This window comes from Aptenodytes patagonicus, chromosome Z (genome assembly GCF_965638725.1).
Source record: "Aptenodytes patagonicus chromosome Z, bAptPat1.pri.cur, whole genome shotgun sequence".
Classification (NCBI taxonomy): domain Eukaryota; kingdom Metazoa; phylum Chordata; class Aves; order Sphenisciformes; family Spheniscidae; genus Aptenodytes; species Aptenodytes patagonicus.
In genome coordinates, this window is record NC_134982.1 from 2,151,280 (window position 1) to 2,173,881 (window position 22,602).

At 42.5% G+C, this 22,602-nt stretch overlaps 1 protein-coding gene across 1 annotated transcript in view; it reads right to left on the minus strand.

The window, feature by feature from the left end:
* LOC143172797 (netrin receptor DCC) overlaps positions 1 to 22,602 on the minus strand; it is a 579,706-nt gene that overhangs the window by 166,900 nt on the left and 390,204 nt on the right. The window contains exons 8-9 of the mRNA XM_076362578.1: positions 14,927 to 15,083; positions 7,519 to 7,673 (exon numbers count right to left, since the gene is read on the minus strand). Coding sequence (XP_076218693.1) covers positions 7,519 to 7,673; positions 14,927 to 15,083 — 312 coding nt within the window. The remainder of the gene's footprint in view (positions 1 to 7,518; positions 7,674 to 14,926; positions 15,084 to 22,602) is intronic.

A 22,602-nucleotide genomic window follows, 5' to 3' on the forward strand; every position in this document is an offset into this window, starting at 1 on the left:
ACTTAAGAAGGTCTCATAAAAGGGATGCAGTGTCATTGGAATTCATTCTTAATTACAATATTTCATAGAGCAATGCAACTTTCTAATGAGACTGACACTTCTCAAAGGAGGCAGAAGAGCTGGTCAGAAAAAAAAAAATCAACCAAACAAAACCCCCAAAAGGAAAGATTTTGACTGCATTATTTCAGTTAATTAAGATGAATGATGAGCAGCAAGCAATTCGTGGTTCTTTCAATTGAACCCAAGACAATTTGAAAACGAACAATTTTACTTTCTGGGTTTGATTCGTTTTTCACTTTAACTCTTAGCCTACCAAGGTGGTAACAAATTCTCCCACTATTAATAAGCCGAATCCACCCTCCTAACTCACAGAAAAGAAGGGCTTGCAGGACGTCTTCAAAGGATTAAGATTCCAGCATGTCTTCACCGCTGTGCCCGTTTTAGAAACAAAGGGATGACGATGTAGAGGAATGAAACACCTTGCTCAGTGTCATTGCACACGCCAGCTGGAAACGTCAGCTCCATAGAGCCTCTGGAGTTAGCACTATCGACCGGTCAGAATTAAATAAGTATTTCATCAGGTCCTTTTACAGCTTCAGCGGCACATCGGTGCAGGAGAGGGAGAGCTGGGGCAAGACGGCAACGGGGCAGCACCACTGTGGCAAGATGCAGGGTGGAAACACACTCAGAAATGAAGACGTCTCAGGAAGATGGAAATTTTTCAACTGAGTACATATCTTTAAGAATCTGATCATGGTGGGGTTTACAGAAATACTGGAAGAACTGACCACACGCTCACCTGGTCACTTTTTTTTGCTGCTTAAACGAGAGGTGAGAATCAATCTAAGCTTCAAGAAAGATGTGCAGAATATTTTCCTCTCCTTTGCAACTTTTTTCCAAAGTCTCTAGGAAGCAGCACAACATAAATTTTCATTTTTCTCTTATTTAATCCCTCCTTGTTGTAAACGGCCTTTAGAAAAGCCTTAATCAGCCTCCCCATGATGCCCAGGGAACCACATATTCAGTGGGTAAGTGCAGATGGAGTCGCTGAATCTGGCTTAAGGTACTGCATTCTGTTCCACAAGAGAAACTAGAAATTCAATGAGAAATAGAAAGAAAAAAAGAAAAGAGAAAAAAAAGGCCATGGCACTAAAGCTAGCCAGAGCCTGAAGAATAAAACAGCACGAGATGATCTTTAATCTCAATTATCAATGCTAACAGTCTCTATTACCCAGCCCTGACTCAAGTTTAAACATACCTAAAAAGCAAAAGCTGGCCTGACCGCCCTCGCGGCACGTACAGACCCAGCCCCGACATGGCAGAGGTGGACGGGGAGTGCGGGAGCTGGGAACGGGAGCGGGCAGATCGCTTGCCATGGGGAAAATGGCTCAGATTCCCCACAAAATGAAATAAATTTCTACTTTATTTGAAATTAAACCTGGTGTAAAAACAAAACCACAGGAAACAAAAGACAAAATTCATACCACAGATGCGTCCAGGGGATCTGAATTCGTATTTTCCATTGCACAAGAGAGCACTAAGGACACCAGGGCCAGGGCAGACGCATTACGCGGACCTGCGCTGGGGACACCACCGGTGTCCTCATGACCAGGCTAGAGCGAGACCTCATCCTGCTCCTGCAGCAACCTTCTGCAAAGCGAAGCACCTTCCAAGAGTTGAGACTGAAGCAACTCTTCTCTCTCAAGGAAAAGACAAAAAAAAATTAAAAGCCCAGGAAAAAAGAGTGGACGGGAAGCCAAAAGCAGGAATCAAGGGCAGACAGAAAAACAGACGTCACCATCTTTTCCTTTAGGTCTGCCCAACTTGTAGAAAGGAAGATATGTTTAATTAAAATTTAAAGCAATTTAAAACCTCCCCCCCGCCAATGCTACACATAAATTACTCATAAAATTAAAGAACCATGTAAGAATAGCATAAAGTTACCCCAGGGTGTATTTTACTGAGCCATTATGGAAGAATACACACAAATGAGGAGGATATTAATGACTCCACAGAACACTTTTTTCAGTACTGCTTCACCCTTTCATCAAACGACAAGAAAAATTCACTTCCAAGGCACTACACCAGAGATGCTTATGTTTCTGCCTGCCCCAGCTCTTTCATATATTGATAAATATATGAAAAAAATATATAAATATATAAATACCCCTGCACCTTGCAAAAGGGACACTGTCCAAAACCAAAGTGGCCATTCGTTATTCCAGGGATCTTTTTGTACGCACAAAATTTGGCAGGGTGAGGGTGCAGACTCAGACAGAGACTTTTTTTCCTTTAAAATAGTGTATGTAATGTTGTTGTAAACTGATGGACGGAGAGCAGGAGCGCCATGTCCTCACTTCATTGCCATGACAGCCGACGCGGGATGGGCTGCAGTAGAGAAGGCTCCTGATGGAGCCCATGGCTCCCTCGTTAGATGGGACTACCTGCAGGTCTTGTAAAAATTGCTATTTTTTTGTTACATCAGTACATGATGGAAAGGGAAATCCCTGCCACAAAGAATATTGTTTAAGCAGCACGGATAGACCTGTACCTGGGCATGAAGAAGGAGAGAGGGAAAGTCATAGACTCAACAAATAACCCAGGTTGAGAGGGACGTTGGAAGATCATCTGGTCCAAGCTTTTGCCAACATTGCTCACTTATGTCCCAGGGATAGAGAAACCAAGAAGCTTCAATGATCTGCCCAAAGCCACAGAGCCTTGCCTCCAGCCCTCCCAACTTCTTAAACACAAGCTCAGCTTTTTCTCCGCCCAGATCCATGGCCATTTTGCACTGGAGAAAGGTGCTTCTCATCTCCCTGTTCCCAAAAACCTGATCAAGCCCACCTTGGTGGGAGGTTTTATAGATAATCTGCAGTGCCTGCCCAAACTCATCCCAGGGCTCTCCTTTCAGCAAGACCCTGACTATCATGAGATCATTTATAGCAACAATGTTATCATCACTGTGACTGAAACTGGTACCCAAAATAGCTGAGTAGGAAGCTGTCCTGGTTTTGGCTGGGATAGAGTTAATTTTCTTCCTAGTATCTGGTATAGTGCTGTGTTTTGGATTTAGAATGACAGTAATGTTGATAAGACACTGATGTTTTAGTTGTTGCTGAGCAGGGCTTACACTAAGTCAAGGACTTTTCAGCTTCTCACACTGCCCCGCCAGCGACCAGGCTGGAGGTGCACAAGAAGCTGGGAGGGGGCACAGCCAGGACAGCTGACCCCAACTGGCCAAAGGGATATTCCATACCATGGGACGTCATGCTGAACAAAAACTGGGGGGAGCTGGCTGGGGGAGCAGGGGCAGCACTGCCACTGCTCAGGAACTGGCTGGGCATTGATCAGCGGGTGGTGAGCAACTGCATTGTGCATCGCTTGTTTTGTATATTCTTTTATCATTATCATCATTATTTTCCCTTCCTTTTCTGTCCTATTAAATTATCTTTATCTCAACCCACGAGTTTTACCTTTTTTCCGATTCTCTCCCCCATCCCACTGCGGGGGAGTGAGCAAACGCCTGCCTGGTGTTTAGCTGCCTGCTGGGTTACACCACGACAGAAGCAAAGGAAGCGCCACCAGTGCCCTCTGAAATATTCAGCATCTGACAGCGGCAGGGACCGGCCTTGCCTGGGGACCCTGGCCAGCCCCGAGAGGTAAAATATCTGGCACCGTCTCTGCACTGGTGTCTAAAATGGACGGGTTTGCTAGGAGACTTCAGAAAATTCAATTACTCCAGCACATGTTTATTCTGCAAACTTAATTTGCGCAGATCAACATATATGCAACTGATTACTGCTTGATAAAATTGTCATCTATGTGGGCTTTAAAGACATCCCTGCCTTCCCTTGCTTTTTCATGTGAAATTTCACTGCATTAATTTTAATGGCCTTTTAATTTTCTATGCGGTTTTGACATCTGTATAAGAAATGCAAGAGATTGCAGTTGAAATTTTGTCTAGGTCTTTTTAACATTTCCTGTGCAATAACTTCAAAGAATATTGTCTCCACTGAAAACACTTGTAGCAAAAAAAAGCCACCACCAAACCCAAAAACTTTAATAGCTTCTGGTGCAATTGCTTTAATGCAGTATTGATGGTAGTTTTTGCTGCCGGTTGTCTTAGCAAGAAAATTCAGGTGCAGCCAGTCAGTGATAAAAAATAAATAAATAATAAATGCTTCTCCACCATTATCAGAAAAAAATGAAATTCTGAAATGACAAAGGGCCCGATTTCTGAGGTTAGATGCACCAGCCCCTAATGGGAATTGAAAGTAATTACAAAAGTATCTAGGCAGGTGTGGATCTTCATGACCAAAGTCACCCAAGTCATCTCTGCAAGTAAGATCACCCTCTAGCTGCTGCAAAATGCCCCACTCACTACATCAATCCACCCCAAATCTCTATATTTCTGTTTCAGAATTTCCATTTTCAGGACATTGGGGTGGGGAGCACAGCTCCTCCCAGCTGCTCCCCACCTCGGGGGCAACCATGGGGGGTCAGAGATTTGCTGCTCGCAGCATAGCACAGGAGGGGGGAGACATATGGGTACACAGCTGGGCTTCTCTTAAGTAGGTATAATAATACTTCCCTACCTCAGAAGGATACAGTAATTAATTATTCCTTATAAAGCCCTTAAAGATGCGCGGGTAGAAGTTGAGATGTCAGTGCACACTAAATTGATTTCACTGGAAGGGAGATAATAAGAGGCGACTTTATGAGGCTGGAGTGATGCCGTCAAGTTTCTTTGGGGCACACCAACATGCCTTCCTATTCATCTTCTCTTTCACCAACTAACACACACCTCACGGAGACAGAGATTTATTAGGAAACTGGTTTTAATTCGTAAGGGCTGTGAAAAGAAGTGAGCTGGTCCCACAGCAGGGAACTGCTTTCAAAGCTCGGACGGACAATGTCAATCCTCCTTGCGAGAATAGATGCGTTTCTTTATTCTCTACTACCAAGCTGCTTTAACAGCATCTTGGTGAGCCAAAATAATAACTCACAAAGTCTCCACATGTGGTATGAAAAGATTAGACATGGCTTAAGCAGGCAGGGATTTAAATCCAGACTGATAATGCCGTAGTGAAATTATATACCATAAAGGCAGAGAAAAAGGGGTCGTAGTTTACTAAAAAAAAAAAAAAAAAAAAAAAAAAAAAGAAGGGGGGGTATTAATCTGGGGACAAAAACCTTCATATAAATCCAGCCCATATATTCTGGATGATTATTTCAAAAAGCTAGAACTTGTTCTGTTGATCTTTTAAACTGATTACTGAGCAAATGTATGCACTTTTAGAAACAGGCACTGACAGACATGAATTTCAGATGTCCTTTTTCATCAGCGTTTTCTTCTTTAACAATGCCAGATTGCATAATACTTCTGATATTCTCAAATAATGTGGAAATTCAATTTATGTGCAGCCTTGTAATTTACTGTACAGTAGTTACAGCAAGTTCTAAAAGACAGCCACATAGAGGCTGACTGCCTCCCAGGACCAGAGAGACTTGTTTCAAAATAAGATAATTTGGTCAACAGTAAAAAGTGAAAAAAAATGGAAAGCAGTACCTTCTCCACGCTCAAACGGGACACTTCAGAGAAATCTTGAAGTTATTAAGTAGGAAAGATATTCCAAATGTCTACACTGTGCATTTAACAGAGCCGGTAACCACGCCGTGGCAGCTTCAGACGGTATCAGCAGGGGGTAGCGGTGCCTGCTTTTCACTGGGGCTTTGCAAGGGGGAAGGCATTTTTCCGACCAAAATGTTATTTTACTTCTGTAAATATATATATATATTATATATTTAAAAAATTCAAACATATACAGAAATGTGTATAGATGCATTTGTGCGTGTGTCTAAGCAGAGATAAATTACTAATAGATAAATGATGCTGACGGTTAGTTACTTAATACTTTACTTTCAAAACACCCAGATTCATAAACTGACGTTCAAGATTTTTTTCCCCAAAAAGGGCCGGGATACAACCTTGCTTATGTTCGCACATGGCAGTTGCGTAACTGCAAATAAATGCCGTAAGTGTCAGAGCAGTCTCAGAGCAGGAGCTGAAGACGTATCTAAAACGCAAGGCCATGCAGAACAACAGAAAGCGCCACGTCTCGGGTGATATTTCACTAACATCACTGCTCTCGGGGGTTTGGGAAGTGATGGCAGGGAGTAAAATTCGTGTTTCGTGATAAACAAAGCTATAGACACAAAATCACAGAATAATGTAAGTTGAAAGGTCCTTTCTCCCCTTGTTCACAACATCCCTTGCCTGGTTAGGGGATGCCGCACGTGCTCTGACTGCCCCTAACAGACACCTTTCCCGGGGCTCAGCTTAGCTGTAAAAGGAACCGCACAGTTCAAAAGCCACCTAAAGCCACCTCCGGAGGCTCGCCTTATCACAGGATTTCCATCCAAGCTCCTCTTCTCCTCCACCCCCCCTGTGGAGAGCCATTCCCACCTCCTCTACCTGCTCCCAGCAACAAGTCACCTGCGGCAATGGAGCAAGAGAACACATTTCAGAGGTTTCCAGCACAGCTGTTGTCTTCACACAACGAGCGGTTTTCAGACAAATACTGCCTTTCAGTTAAACTTCTGCACATGGCAATGTGTGACAATGTAAAACAGTTCCTGCGCTTCTGTTCAGCGTTAGATTTCTCCCCTTACTACAGAGGGTGAGCGTATTCTGGCAGGGGCTTGCTGAAGGAGCATAAAAGCACCTGAGCATCCCACCCTTCACCCCTTCGATTCGCCAAAGCAGACCAGTGCCCATCAGTATGAAGCACAGCACCCATCTCTGCACTGAGCTAGATACCACTCCCATTTTTACGGCCAATTCTTCTGAATAACTAATTTTGCCGTGGAAGGGCTCAAATGATGTTTCAATCCTCTCTGCAACAGCCCTTCTTGGACTTTCCAAGAGAGAAAAACTGCAATAGGACAAACTCAACTGGAAGAAATTTCTCTTCTTTCTGGAGACCAGACATGTGGAAATACTTACAAGCACATGAAACGTACAGAAAGAGAAAAGTGTCTACTGAAAGCTTCCACCTACTCCAAAGATTTATAAAACACACTTAGAGTTAAATGTTAACTAATAAAAAATATTTGCTTTTAAACACCAATGAGCCAAAACATTTACTCCAGTGGAAAGTTTTTGTATCTTTCAGTAAGTTTATCATGTTTCCTAGCGAAAACCAACTCCTTATGTACCATAGCACAGCTTTTGCTATCACTTACGCTGTCACATAATAGAAAATGGGATGTGTGATCATCAAAATCATGACACAAACTAGCAACATGCTGCTGTTGAGCAGCTAGATGCTCTGCAAGAACTGCAAGAAATATTACAAATTGAGGAAAGGTTTTATTTACCACGCATAAGGACTGGGCCGTTAAGAGGAGCTATATGAAAACCTTAAACCAACGCACTATGAGAACCGCAGAGCTGCAGTTCATGGCTACAGCCGTTGCTGCCACCCTCGCCAAGACCCTGTTCCTGCGCACACTCACGCTCCGGCTGCGTGGCGACCTTGATGGGCTGCGAGCTCTCTCCAGGTCCCCACTCGTTGTATGCCACCACTCGGAAGGTGTAGGTCTCCTCCGGCTTCAGGTTGCCCACGGTAAGTTGAAGCGTCCCAGACTGAGATGTGTTGACTGCCCGTTCCCTAAAATAAAAAAAAAACCACAACAACAACAAAAAAATTGTACAATGCATTTGGATCTTAAAGAGTTACTTATTTATGCAGCTGGTAGTCTGCAAGGTATGATTACTTATCAAACTTCAGTTTGAGGCTTGTTTATCTGCAGGGTTTTTTTATTTTTACTTTAAAAAGCCTAATTCAAGTAATGGGACCCACTGGGAATGCTGCAAGCACTACAAAGACGACTCGTATCTTAACACTTCATAAGGTATATAGTATATTGGTTCTTTGCCTTTCTTAATATAATAAAAACGGAAAATTGATGGAAAGAAATGGCTATTCAGTAAAGGAACACATCTCTGATATAGGAAGTGAGATGCATATTGGACTGTAAACATCCAGCTAATGAAAACTGGGTTTGGATTGCTCTGCAAATCGAGCCCTTCTCAGTGCTCCTGCTACAGCTGTACCTGCAAAACCACCCCCACCCTGCTGTTTCACAGGCAAAGGGACCACGCAGAATTGTTTCTAAGACGGAGCTCCCACTCACCATTTCAGAGGTGAAAAATGAAAACCCGTTTGCGGAGTCTGCACTATGCTCCCCTTTGGCAAAACGAGCACCCAGGCAGTTCAGGGGCAGCTTTCTCCTAATGCAGAAAGCTGGTCAGACACCATCCCATGTATGCAAGCTTGGCCATCAGCTGCTGGGAAACTGGTGCACAGGGGCAGCAGGTTCTTCTCCTCCCGAGCAGCAACAGCGAGCCTGCCTGGTGACCGGCACCAAATTTGTTTCAAGAAACACTGCCTGCATCAGCCAGGTTTCTATTTCTGCCCAACTTGGCCAGCAGTTTGCTATCACTCAGCCACGGCAAAAAATGCAATTGACGCTCCTCCATCAGCTGCTCCCAGTGGCGAGCCCTGGGGTAACTGGCCCGTGGTGGTCTCCAGAGGAAAGGTACAGTCCAGACACTGGGAGGTGGCAGCCCCTGGCCAAGGAGACGCACAGGACATCGTCCTCCCATCGGGGCAAGAGCCACGTGGGTTTTCCTGGCACCATAAGCACCCAGAGCTAAAGGAGTATCTGCACCCTGGCACTGGCTTCTCTGCCTTGGGTCAGGCAAAGCTCTGCCTAGCTGCGGCTTTGCGCCGCTCAGTGAGAGAAAACGATTGGTGAGAAAGATACAGACCTAGAGTTATTAACGTGGGATTACCCGGGAAAAACACAATCCCTAAACAGTAAAGCAGGGTTTAAATTGGATGAAATCACAGTCATTTCATGGACAATCTGCAAACAGAAGTAGGTAAAATTGCTTTTGTAACTGATTTATTATGGGTGGTGTGAGTCGCTCCTCTCCTTTACTAGAAGCCCTCTGAAAAGCAACAACAAGAAGGTAGATTTCATGCTGCAGAAAAAAAAAAATCATTTAAGACCGAATCAACTAATTGTCAAACTTCACGTAGCGCTGCTGCGGTTCTCTGGGCTGCAATAAGCATATAGCAGCAATTCAGAGAACAGAGATTATTGTTCCTTTGGGAAACGTTGCCTCAAAATGAAATTTCTCAGACCAAAGAACGGTCCTGTCCTCCGAGCACCAGGCTCCACCGCGCTCCAGCCCTCCGAGGACTGACTGAACAAAGCTTGGGTGAATGTTCCCTGGGGATAAATGGTCAGATCGTCCCTTAGCAGAGACAATGGGAGTTTAATGCCGGCAGAAAGGTTTTCTGTTGTGCTTGGTAACGCGAAAGCAGAGCTGTGGACGGCTGCTGCTCCCCGACGAGGACACTGGCAGGCAAAGCCTTTGCTCTTTCTACCTGTGCAAGCTGAGCTGTGCTTGACCAACTCGGCTAATTTATTCTCTTGCCTCTTACCTCTGGTGTCTATTTGCAAGCGGTGTAAGTAGGAACCCAGTTGCATTGAAAATGGCTCCAACAGATTTGTAACCAACTAATCGACTCTGAAAGCAGCGGTACTGCCGGGGGGTCAGATGGCCGGTAACACTGAACGGCTACGATATTCTCACAAACCCTTTAAGGTGCAGGAACCCCCAGCAGTAAGAGAGAAAACAAAAAGGGTCTTTCTCCCTTGAGCTCCAGTGACCTGCCCCGCTGGCACGCGCTCAGGCTGAAGTTAGGCGAGACGAGCGTCACCCGCGTGCAAAAGTCCATCGTGCGCTCCTGCTTACCGGCAAGGGGTTAATGCGCTACAGATGCTACAGCAACGCAGGGATAATCTAAAAAGCACCAAACATCCTTGAATCAGGCACCTTTACATTTGGGTTGGGTTTTTTTCCCCCCAAGCCCATCTTGGCCATAAATTACAGTCTAAAAATAAAAGACCTTGACTAAAGTCATCCACTTTCTTGTAAAATGGAGGCTTCGACATGTAATTTCCAGTGACTAAAGATCATGTTACATTATGGCATCAGCACGTAAAAAAAGATAATTACAATTCCCATATATCTCTTAGGTGTGTAACAAATGCTTTTATAATGTTTCAAACACCTAATTAGTTACTTCAAGTAAGACAAGTCATGTTAATGCTCCTTGCTGTGAAATGAATACTATTAATTTTAAAATGGACGGACTTTTACTACCTCGAGTTCTTTTTTTATCTCCCATTATCATTCTCCCACAAAATAACATAAAGTCCTTGATTATAATAAGCAAACCTCAAAACTAATGTAAATAGATCATCTGGGAATGATACTTTAGAACTTCAGCTGAATTCTGAAGACAGGCTTTAATCAAATATAAGTTTTTGTTTCAACTAAGTGGTCCCTTGACTCATTTCTTCAGTCTGCAACATGCAGGAAGCTAAACTCGGAGATCTATTAGCTTGTTGTGGCTATCTATGCGTTTATCAATTTGTTACTGAAAACAAGGTCTAGTGAATGTTTGACTAAAAATAAAACTGGTCCCAATCTTGCAAAAGCGTCCTTCGTCAAAGGGTTTTGCATTCAGCTGTAATACTGCTGGTTTCCAGGGCCATTTTCTTCTTCTTTTTTTATTTCTTTTAAGATCAGAGCGTTTAATTTCATTTATTGGGAAAAATGTTTGCTAACAGCCAGTTAAAAAAGAAGGATAGCTAGAAATCAGGACCCATCATTTAAGCAACTTGACATTTCAAAGGTTGCAATCAAAAACTGAATGGTATTTTTGGGCTCTGTGTCTCATCTAAAATGCTAAACAGAAATGTATTACTGTGCAAATATTTCTCATTGTTTATAAATAAATACAGTGAATTTTTTATTGTAAATTAAATTTTTAAAATAGTGACATAAATTCTCACCGGGAAGACAGAATTCATTTAAAACTATGCACAGGTAATTAAATATGTCTTGAGATTACATCTGAGGAGTTTTTTTTGGTTTAGAGATAGATCAAGAGCAAATCGGCAAAAATAAACGTCTCTTTCTTTGCGGTGACTAACACGCTACCGCATAAATACCAAATGCCTGCGCGAATCAATGCTTGCTCATTGAGAAGCAAACCAGCAGAGACAGACGAGAAGAGGGAGCAAACAGTGAGGCTGAGAGCAAATCCGAACATCAAAATCGGATCAAAACTTGAACCTGCCTGTGGAGTGAAATATCGAATGTGGCTCATTTTGCAAATGCTCAGAACAAAAAATCGCTGCTCTAAATCAGTTTGCAGGTAAACGTGGGCAACAGCCAGACACAAATGCTGTTGGTTCGGAGGGGGTTTAAAGATGGAGATGGATTTAAAAAAAAAAAAAAAAAAAAGGAATTAAAACTACAGTTTCAACAGCATGTGGATGTGAGAGGTGCCGGAGATGATGCAGCACCTCCGCCCGCGCAGCACACAGGGACGGCCCGCTCCCAAGAGCTCACCACCTGGGCAGCGTCCCAGCAGTCAAATGGGAAACCAATCAAAAAGGCAAAGATTTACCCATTACACATTGGTGAACTCTGCGTTTTTCATCTTTTGGGTAACCTTATTACTTGGGCAGAAAAGAGTTGTTTTTTTTTCTTTTTCAGTGAGCTTCTAACATCAAGTGAAACCTAAAATAGCTCCTTTCTCTTCTGGAACAGTTCTCCTGTATGGCAGGATGGATTTTTACAGTCTATGTGCGTGCGTACACGTGTATACCTTGACGAGTGACATCCATCAAAATTCACGCGTTATATTCTACTGTTATATTTCACTATATTTTAACAGAAAATAAGCACAATCAAATGTATAGTGTTACGTATCTAATAATGCTATACATGAAATCCTCTATTTCTGCTCATTTTTTCATCCAGTCTGCTATTATCAGCAAATGTTATAGACTACATCATATAGAATATATCATTCTAAATCTGAACTTTTATCTCAACCAGAAACTTCCCTGAGTGCAAGTGTATTGGTTGACTGTTTACTTATTTCCTAATAGATTTAAGGTTTGTTTTAGCCTTTTCTGAGACGCTTGCCTTTTACCTTTAAGTGCTCTTTCCAATCATCCTTATCAGCAAGCAAAACCATTTGATCCCACGCAGGATGCCTAGCACGAAGATTAAAGAAGCATCCCATCAGAAGGGCTCTGGTGATTACGCTACGGCAGTAAGTGCAATCGCTTCCAAAAGAGGTTTGTTTGAAAGGGCTAAGCCAAAAAACCCTTATGAGAGTTCAAAACACGGGAGACTATTTTTCCGGACGGTCCCTGAAATGGCCGTGTGCCCTCTGTGTTGCGTCGGCCTTGGTGGTGCTGCCAGCTGTCTGTCAGGCAAATCCTCCCTGCTCTCGAACCCGGGAAGGTCGCCTTACTCCAGACTTACAGTAATTTCTCTGACAATTCCTTTGCATCCCTGAGGTTAATGTCAAATCCAATATTTATTTTTGCAAACAGAAAAACAGCTCTTTTGTAAAAATAACGTGTAAACAATAAATAATTCAAAAATCCCATGGAAGCTTTTAAAGGAAAACTATGTTAATTTTCTCCGGCTGTTTGCTTGAAAGTTTGCAGAACTACGAGTGCTGCTCACTGCACTGAACTGGGAGGTGCATAGTCAAAAGTTTTAAACCACAGGTGGTATTTTGAGTCTCTTGCTGGAGGGAGCATAGTGGAATTTTTATTTTATCTATTTATTTGTTTAGTTATTTTAACACAGAGCCCGCAGTCTTCTGCAGGAGACTCTCTAACTAGGGACGCATTTAGTTGGGAGTGGGACTAAGGCATCCTTCTGGTACCCAGGACTTTGAGCAGCACACCATGGAAATTCTGGAAGAAAATTATTTTGAAGTGTAAAGGAATCTGGGGTGAGCTCTTTTTACATGTTTTTTAACCTCAGAAACACCACTATTTAAAGGCCTCATATTAGTATTTTCTCTTCACTGCTAAACTAAAAGGCTGAGTCAGAATATGCTTCAATCCGGCCGTGTGTGGCAACTCTGATGTTTTTAAGACAGAGTCAAAACAAATGAGACGTGATTACAACAGCGCCCTGTTCCACTGCTACCGGTGGCGGTGGCTGCAGACAAACGTTAAGTCCCATATGTGCAAAAACATTTGATTCAGCCGTGTGAACCCCGGGTTGGTACCCACTCTGGGAGCAACGAGGGAGCTGCTGAGCATCTTCACTTCCCCCACTGAACTCATTCATCGCTCCTTCTGCATCAGTTACTTTTCTAGGGGCGATTGATACCTTCCCTGAGCGCCTTACGACCTTCAATATATCCCCTTCCTGACGCTCTGCCGAGGTGTCGTTCTCATTTCATACAAACTGGTCACAACTGGAGACTCGACCTGAGGCAGGATGGAGATCTGAACTCTGAACCTCTGCCCCATCTGTCTCGCTCTGCTCCTGTCACTCCTCTCTGCTCAGTCAGGCTCGGGGGGGGTTGTGGAAGGTGAGATGCCCGTGTCTGACCTGTGAACCAAACCCAACAAGCCTGGCTCCCACCCCATGTTTTCGCCACAAACCCTCCCCCCTGCCTACGTGCCGTTTATCCCACAAGTGACACCCTGCTGCAGAAGACGCTTGCCTCCAGCACCGGCCTCAGAAATGCCAACTTGAGTTTAAGAGCTTTCTGTTACAGAGGGAGGGTGCGTTTCACACTCTCATCCCAAGTGCTTTGGGTGTTGCATCCTTTCGAGGCTGCTCAGCTGGACGAGACAGACACACGTTTCTATTTAGGATACCTGCCTCTTGCAGCAGGTACCACTGCTGTAGCTATCAATGCCTACAAGCTTTGAAACAAATAAAACCCAACATATATGGCTATAAAGGAAAGCTGGACGTTGTTGGAGATTAAGATGAGAAGCTTGTGAATGTCCAGGCAGGGGCAGGAAATTTTGCCTGCAAGACTGAGCCCTTTTGGATGAAGGATAAGCCCCCGCTGCGGCAAAGGGGAGCTCACTGATAACTGCTGGGTCCCACCTTCTTTAGCTCTCATGAATCCAATGTACATCCACTCATTTTTCAATTAGATATAGATTCCGTTTCAAGTCCCCTCAGAAGCTGAGCTGCCATCAGCACACACACAAGTACTAGTCACCAGCCGGTAGCTGAAGTATATCATAAGTGCAGTGAAATACAGGACAGGATACGTCAAGTGAGTTCTTCATAATGATGTACAAGAAGAGAAAAACCCAAGATTATCCTCAGGCATAAAATCATTTACGAAGTTAGGAAAAGAAAACAAAAACCAGGTAAATATGCAGTACCTTTTGGAGTGTGAAATGAGCATATACGATGAAGAATCATGCAAACACCAAACAATCTATAGGGCCATTATCACAAAAGAGCTATCTGCTGTGCAGCTCTAATCCCCATGGCCAGAACAGCCCAGGCTGCTCCACTGGGTTTGCAATCATGTAAAGTCTTCACAACCCACTCCCTAGCCGTTTTCAAGGCCTTACACCGTTTGCACGGCTCTAAAAGCAGTCCTCCTCTCCGGCTGATATGAGCTCAACGAATTCACTTCTGCCAGCGATGCAAAGAACACTCGAGCCTGTGTCTTCAGAGGAAGATGAAAGGCAAAATATGGAGCTAACAATACCTTATGTTAGACGGTCAAGTAATAGCTGGTGGAGGTGAGATCCATAGACGTCGCTGTCAACACAAATGGTCCTTCATACCAAGGCAATGAGCACTGTTATATAAATGTTGATACGATGTCTATAAAAATATACAGCAACAAAAGGCATTTCTAGCCTCACACTTCTTTTACCACGGGACGAAGAACACAAGGCTGAGAACCATTTGGAAGATAGTTGTAAAGACGTTAGGACCATCCCCCCGTCCAGAGGAGACCCGTGGTCTGTTGACGCCTACCTGTTGACGCCATCCCTGGAGAAGAAGACCGTGTACGTCTGGACGCTGCCTCTGGCTTCTGCGGGTGGGCGCCAGCTGAGACGGACAAATCGGCTGGAGACCAAAACAGGGACCACATCTCGGGGGGCAGAGGGGAGGACACTGGAACTTGGGACAGCTGGAGGGGAAGGAGAGGAGTCAGTCAGAGAGACCGGTGGCACGAGGGTGTCGGGGTGGGCGGGAGGTGCTGTGGTGGCCACGACTGAGGTGGTACGGAATAAAGGGCCAAGGTGGCACGGAATAAGCGTGAATAAAGTGACAGGGGATGAAAGAGAGAGAAAAAAACTAACAGTAAAATCACACCTAAAAATACACCATCCTCTAAATTGAACAGCAACATGCAAAACTAGAGTAGGCTACTTCCTTGGGATACTTGGAAATTATTTCTTGCACGAGCGATCAGTGTGATATGTTCCTTTGTTCGCTCCTATTTCACTGGTTTTGTCTCTTGCGCCCCAAGCAGCAGAAGTATTTAACCTCACGAACAACCACGGACTGACCACTCAAAGCCTGAAGCCTACAAACCGACTGGTCTGGGAAGAGCAGAAACTTAAGTAGGGTGCTTCAGCACACGACTTATTAGATAATTGCATCAAAGTGGGATAAAATGAAAAGAAAAAAGACAGTGACACTTCATATTAACACCGGTCCCCATGGAAAAGTGCTCAGTCTATGTGCAAAATCCAGAAATGTCTAAACTGCAGATTCAAGTGGTAAAATTAATTTTAGAACATTTAAACTTGATAAACTCTTTACAGGGTTTAAGAGTTTGGTTGTTGCCCACCAAGTCCATGTGAAAGCTGGCCCATAAACATAAATGTAAAAAAAAAAATTTTCTTTTTTTTTTTAAATAATTTAGGTGATCAGCTACCTCCTAATTTAGCACATGCATCTTACGAAGCATCCACAGTCATCTTCTCTGAAGGCCAACATGATGTATAAGGTCTGATTTCACAGGCCACACCAGCCCTGAAAAGCAGGTTTTCACCATTGGCATCGAACCAAAAAGCAACTTATTTTTTTCATTATTGCAAATCTTTTTTGGTCAGTGCCCATGCATATACTGTGAACTATATTAGTAGCATTAATTTACTGTGAGATCATTAACAGCGTTGTATTATCTAAACAGCTTATGAAGAATAGCTTTATGTAAAAAGCATGACGTTCACTGAATACTAGCTTAGCATTTTCTTATATTATCCCTAAATTATCATTAAAAACCATGAATATTGCTATTATTAATAACAAATATTATTACCCCTTATTTATTGTGATCAATCCAAAACCAGAGGGAATTAAGGAATTTCCCAGTGGCATTTCCAGAGTAATGATGTGATGAAAGAAAATATCGAGCCATAGTCTCAGCTCCTTTAGCTGCAAAGTTGTGATCCATTATTTGCACTGAGGTTGTGTTTAGCGTCCTTAGTCACGGGCCACTGATCTAAATAATGTGCAAACACAAGACTAAAGTATAATTCTGTGTACACTTATATTATGACGACGCAACTATTTTGCTTCACGGTCAGAGCAAGCAGATTTGGGCTTCTGGTCTATTCTATATGTTGACTCATGTATTACAAGCGTAAGTGTGTTGTCTTCTTCTAAGAAGGGCTGCGGTAGGTAAACATCTCTAGAGAAGTACCATGGGCATGACTGGATAAAAACACACGGACAAACCTACAAGGCTTTTTCAGTTGAGTTCTGGTACTTAAATCAAACACAGCAATTCAGAAAAAGCCCCGTTATTAACTATTTTGGCACCTGAGGGTCTGTAGAAACTCTTGAGTTCCACCACAAAACACCCCGGTCCGTGGTTCCTCCACCAAAGAGCCATCCTCCTGGTGGAGCACAGCAGTCTGGCACTTCTCTTCCATCAAAACCCATTTAGTATTCAGAAACTTGCACTATGATCAGCCCCAAGTCCAGACATGTACATTTAGGTGACTACAAGTACGTGACTACATATATACGGGTGTCTAAGCTCCCCCCATAGAAAATGAGGACATCTAGCTAACACAGATGATGGAGCCCAAAGAGCTACTCAAACTACCAAACAAGGGGATCTACCTTTAAACACGCTGAATAAAATCTGGAGGTGAATCCGTACCCTTCGTGAGCTCATGCCCGCGAACGTGGCGGCGGCTGACCTGCTAGGTGTCAGCTTATGAAAATAATAGTGAAAAATTGAGGTGAAAAGCAGCAAGACTGGGACTGAAGCTCCAGTCCACTAAGCATGTGTTTTACTCTGGCTTTCAGTAAACTCTGTAGAGCTATCACTGACAAAAGCAATTTCACTTTTATTGTTGCTAACAGTGAATAGCAAACATATACAGTACAACAGTACAATATAGAGAGACATATAACCTGAAATTATCTCAGCAAGTAATGTCTGAAATCCTTCAACCTTTCATATGACTACACAAGATCAATCCACCACTGGTTAAACCATCTTCATCAGAGTCTGACAGGCTCTGATTTTAGCCTGGTGTGGTTCATATTAACTCCTTGCAAAGTGCATCTTTCTCTGCTCTCGTGGCAGTGTGAATAATCATCTACCTCTGTACAAAGCGAGCATAAAACTGGACTGTTTGATTCATTTTCCACATATGTAAATGACTATACAATCAACAGAGGAGGTCTGAATATAGGCCTGATAGGAACCGATCTTCCTGTTTCCATTTAGGAAGCCAAATGGAGCACCTCAAATCCAGAACCAAATCCCCCATTCTTTATAATGCAGAGTCAGCCGTGAGTTTTGTGACCTTATTATTATTATTATTTTGCCAGTAGGACCCATCCTTGCACTCCTAAAGCAAAAGTTCTTCAAAAATGTAGAAATATGCTTGATGCAGGTGTTCAGGACCAGCTTGTTTACAGCTTTTATTTGTAAGATACAGACCAGTTATAAAACATGCGCAAGGCCAACGATTTATGGGGTTTTAAAACAACTAAAGGCAAAACATCGTGCGTGACATCCCATTTCACCACTGCTTCCCATACACAGCAGTCATGGGCTGTCTGTAATTAAAAATAATAGGAATAGGAGACCTAGTTCAAAGAGACAAGGTGTTCGGGGGTTTTTTAATACTTTTCATAGGTTGGTTTGTTTTTTGGTTTTGTTTGGGTTTTTAACATATATGTAAGTGTCTGCCAGCAGGTAGGGAGGAGATCCTATTAGCAGCAGCTGCCTACCCTTTAAACGGTGTTTTTAGAGACCAGCAAAAGCTTATGTGGGATATACAAGAAGAGATGATGAAAGAATGAAAAAAAAAAAAAAAAAAATTGTAATTATATCCCACAAGGGATTTGGTATCAAGAAGATATAACATTATTATTGCTAAGCAGAGGTGGCAATAGATGGCATGGGTTTATTCATGAGCCTCTCCTGGTAAAAGACATGGGTGCAAATCCTCTAAATCCAAGTTATAAAACATCTCATTCTCACCTGAGTGCTCACAGGGACTTTTTATATATATTTTTATATATAGATATACACACACGCACCCCCAGACCTCAGCACAGTTTTTGTACCTCTGTACAAAAAAAAATATTAATTTGCTTTTCTTTTTCCCCCTACATATTTACCAAGTTGACAGAAAAGGGAAAGAAGTTTAAGGAAAGTTTAAGGAAAGAAGTTTTAAGTTTAAGATGGAAAAATAAGTTGAGAAGTTACTGTGCATACAGAAAATGTTGCTCTTGGATATCAGTAATATTGATCTAAAAGCTGTCCTGGTAATCTGCATTGAGTACCAAGTTCTGAACTGATAAAGATGAATTTGACTTTTCTGCTTTAAAAGCAATTAAAATTTGCCTTTTTTTAGTTACTCGTGTTTAATTCACATAGAACATTTAAACCTGTTATACACATACCACGTTGCCACACGCCTAAATTAAAAATTATATTCATTTTTCAGGGGGATAAATTACTACAGAGAGAGATTGGGCTATATATAGGAACTGTCTGTATCTCCCAGAAAGTGGTTAATGGTCATGACATTACCCATTTAGTATTTTTTTTCAAATTATAACCTTACCTAAGCGAAGGCTATTCAAGCAATTGCCAGTTTTACACTTAGAGTCTGTTAAAATAAGAACATCTACTATAGGCTATCTATACTTTTAAAATACTGTCACAATTAGAGCTTGCCGATAAGATTTGAAACTCGATACTTTTTCAGCAAAAATGAGAAAACTATCACACTTACAATCTTCAGCCTCCTGCTGCAAATCACACTTTCCCTAAATATCCCACGTACCCTGATGCCAAAATGACATTTCAAGACATCAAATGAAATTTTTCAGCTAAGACACTACTTCAAAATATTTTTTATGCCTTCTAATGACTACTTCAATTCCTTGATTTGAATTTTTTTTAATATCGAGATGAATTTTTTATCTATTTCCATTTTAAAAGACTTTGGAAAATTTCACTGAAAGTATTTAAACATAAAAGGAACACTCAGGGTTTAAGCTAAGCATTTCATTTCAGAAAAAACAAGATGTTTTATTCAAGTTAAAATATAAACCTTGTAGATTAATTCAAGACTCTTCCCTGCAATATTTTCCTTGGGTTTAGCACCTTAAATCAGTTATTTGTACAGCACGAATTTCAAGCATGACAAAAGAACATGAATCTCTTCTCGTCTCCAAATCCTCAGTGTTAAAAGGAAAAGTAATTTACGTGGAATTTTAATTCCAGAAATAACATCAAATACGTGCTTGTTGTCTGCTGTTGCTCAGTACAGCCATAACCTGGTCAATCCAGTCTTTTGTTACACTCCCGCATTCAGAGAGTTTAGTCTTTTTTTTCTTTTTTTTTTTTCCCCAGAACCTTTTTGACCCATCTTACACCTTCCATAGAGCAAACTGTGAAAGTTATAAGTGCGAAAAGAGCTCGCTGCAGGAATATCTGTAACTCAAGAGGTGCTGCATACGTAACACCTAGGACCTGAAAAAGCGAGGCACTCTTCCAGTAAAATATCCTTAAAGAAGATGATCTGTAATAGACACCAATTTTGGTGGATTCGTCATTTTTTAGAATGTAGGCACTTTGGAAAGAATTATTCCCATTTCATTTTACAGAATGCCCTTTTATTTTAAGGGGGCTATGCCATTAAATGGCAGAACTGCGGGCAGCTCAGGAAGCCGAGGGGCCGACAGCGATTCCTGGGGGGAAGCCTCAGAGACGGTTACAGACCCACAGTTGTCACCCACATGGCAATGATGGAATAAAAACTTTAATTAAAATTTTTACTAACTTTAGAAAGGGGATTAAAAAAAAATTCTTATATTCTTTAAAAAAAAATAATCAATATTCATGTACATTAGGAAAATAAATAGAACAACTCTAAACAAAACATAAAGTTGGGATGTAGAGCATGAGTTGCCTAATTTTACCTTGCACTGGCTATCACACAAATATGAATTTGCAATTATATTAAATTCGTAACACATCACAAATTGTTTCTAATTTAACAGACCGCACCGAGATCAGCAGATGAGAGGAGCTGTATTTTTACACAGAGTTACTTTAACACTGGAAGATTCATTAGACAAACTCAGAATATCAAGGCAATTCACGACTTACACATTCCAGATACACCCACGAGCAGGTTGGGATGGTAATCAAGACCTGTTTTCCTTCAGATCGAGGAAAACAGCCAAGGACAGAGGGTTTGTGCCACTAAAGAACCTGGTTTCGGCATATCCTTTGGCGCAGGGGTCCTGGGGCCTGAAGCCCATCTGTCTGGAGGCACCACTGATGTTAAACCATCTAGTACATGCCTTGAGAGGGGAACACAAGGAAAAATTCTGCATTTCACGCAGGCAGTTAAAAATTTCATCTGAAATTTCATGATGAAATGATGGATTTCATCACCCATCCTCCATGCCGCTTCTAAAACCCAACGCTAACCTGCAGCAGGAAGACATTCCCCGGGAAAGCCCTGGGACATGGATCCACGAGCTCTCATCATCCCACATTAAGTGATTAAATGGGTGACAATTGGTGCAATGGAGAAACAAGAACCAAATGAAATGCGGTGTTTTGGTCTGGTCATTAAATAATTAAATTTTGGTCTTGTTTCCAACACCTAGGAAAAAAGCAGATGTTCTATCAGATGACCTTTACAGAGATATGGAATAGGTGTAATTTACTGTCTCAAGTAAGTGTCAGATTGGACAAGTTACTGGTAGCTCGTTACTTACGGTCAAACGAAATGCTCTTTTCCGCACAAACAACTTCTATTACCTTTCCTGGGGACCATTTACAAAATTTGGCCTCTCCGGTTTTTATCCAGACGAATAATCATACAACACAGTTTCAAAGCATCGCATTCAAAAAGCATTCCTTCAGGCGTTGCGTGCTCAAATCCATCCTCCAAATGCCAGCAGAGATCACGTTGGCACAGCTCGTATGCAAGTGCACGCATCTACATTTGATGTGTTCACACGCATCAGGTTTTACCAACGACACGGAGCACGTGCCAGGGTGTCAGGGTACATCAGCATATGTTTAGAGATTTTCAGCCCATATGCAGCGATACTAATTTACCAAATAAAAGATCTGTCCTCGTTGCCATACATACTTCCTCCCTTCTGGCTTCTTGCACAGTAATTCATTATTACTTGGTGCCATAATGATGTTCTTAGAAACAAGTCATGCAGTACTAATTTTCATTATGCCTCTTTTATGACATTACGAACCTTGCTATAAATCACTGAAGTTCATGTGTGTCAACAACGCCTGATGCTACTGTACGAGGAATTCACTCCCGACTCAGCACCTCGCAGGATTAGGCCAATAGCGCTTTGGAAACAGCACGTACGTATCTGAAATACAAAACCTCACGGAGACCAGGGAGATTTTGATAGTTCCACCCTATGCAGTAACAACCACATCAGAAGCTAAATACACACTAGTGCTTCTCTGTTCTCTCCAGCCTCATTTTCTCAAATACAAGCAAGAGAGATGCACGTAAGGATAACAGCTTAATTGCTGAGTTGTGATAGAGGGAGGAAGGAGGCTAGTTATCTGCTAAACGGCGTGATCTCAAACTAGTAAACAGGGACACCTCCACGAAAGGCAAGCCAGTTTATCTCCTCCTACACACTCCTCTTGATAGGGAGGTGTTGCTCATGCTCACAGAGGAGCACACAGGATCTGTCCCCAGGATGGAGCACGAGACTCTGCAGCTGCAACCGCAGTTAGTGAAGGAAAAATGCCCGGAGGACCACACCACAAAACCCAGCACCAACACACCCTTCCCCGTCCCTGTGAAACTCAGGACGTCTGAACTGCCCTCTAGCCTACGCCTGCAATACAGCCGTACTTTTCTAGGGTTTTAGTCTCCGCTCATCACTGCAACGTCTGACCACCTTGCAGCAGCAGGTGGAAAACCAAGATGAACATCCGTCAAACATTTACTCTTTCAACCTCCAGCCCTGCTTTGTGCATGGACAGGCACTGGAGGGAAGACAGACGGAGAAGACGACCACATTGCACCTTCACTTCTCCCAGAGAAGAATCAACAGCTTTCATTTTTTCCTCGTCTTCCACGGGGGAGAGAGCCTGAAGGGGTGACAAAGCATATGGAAGACAAGAGAAGGATAAATGTCTGGGAAACGGGATGCCCACT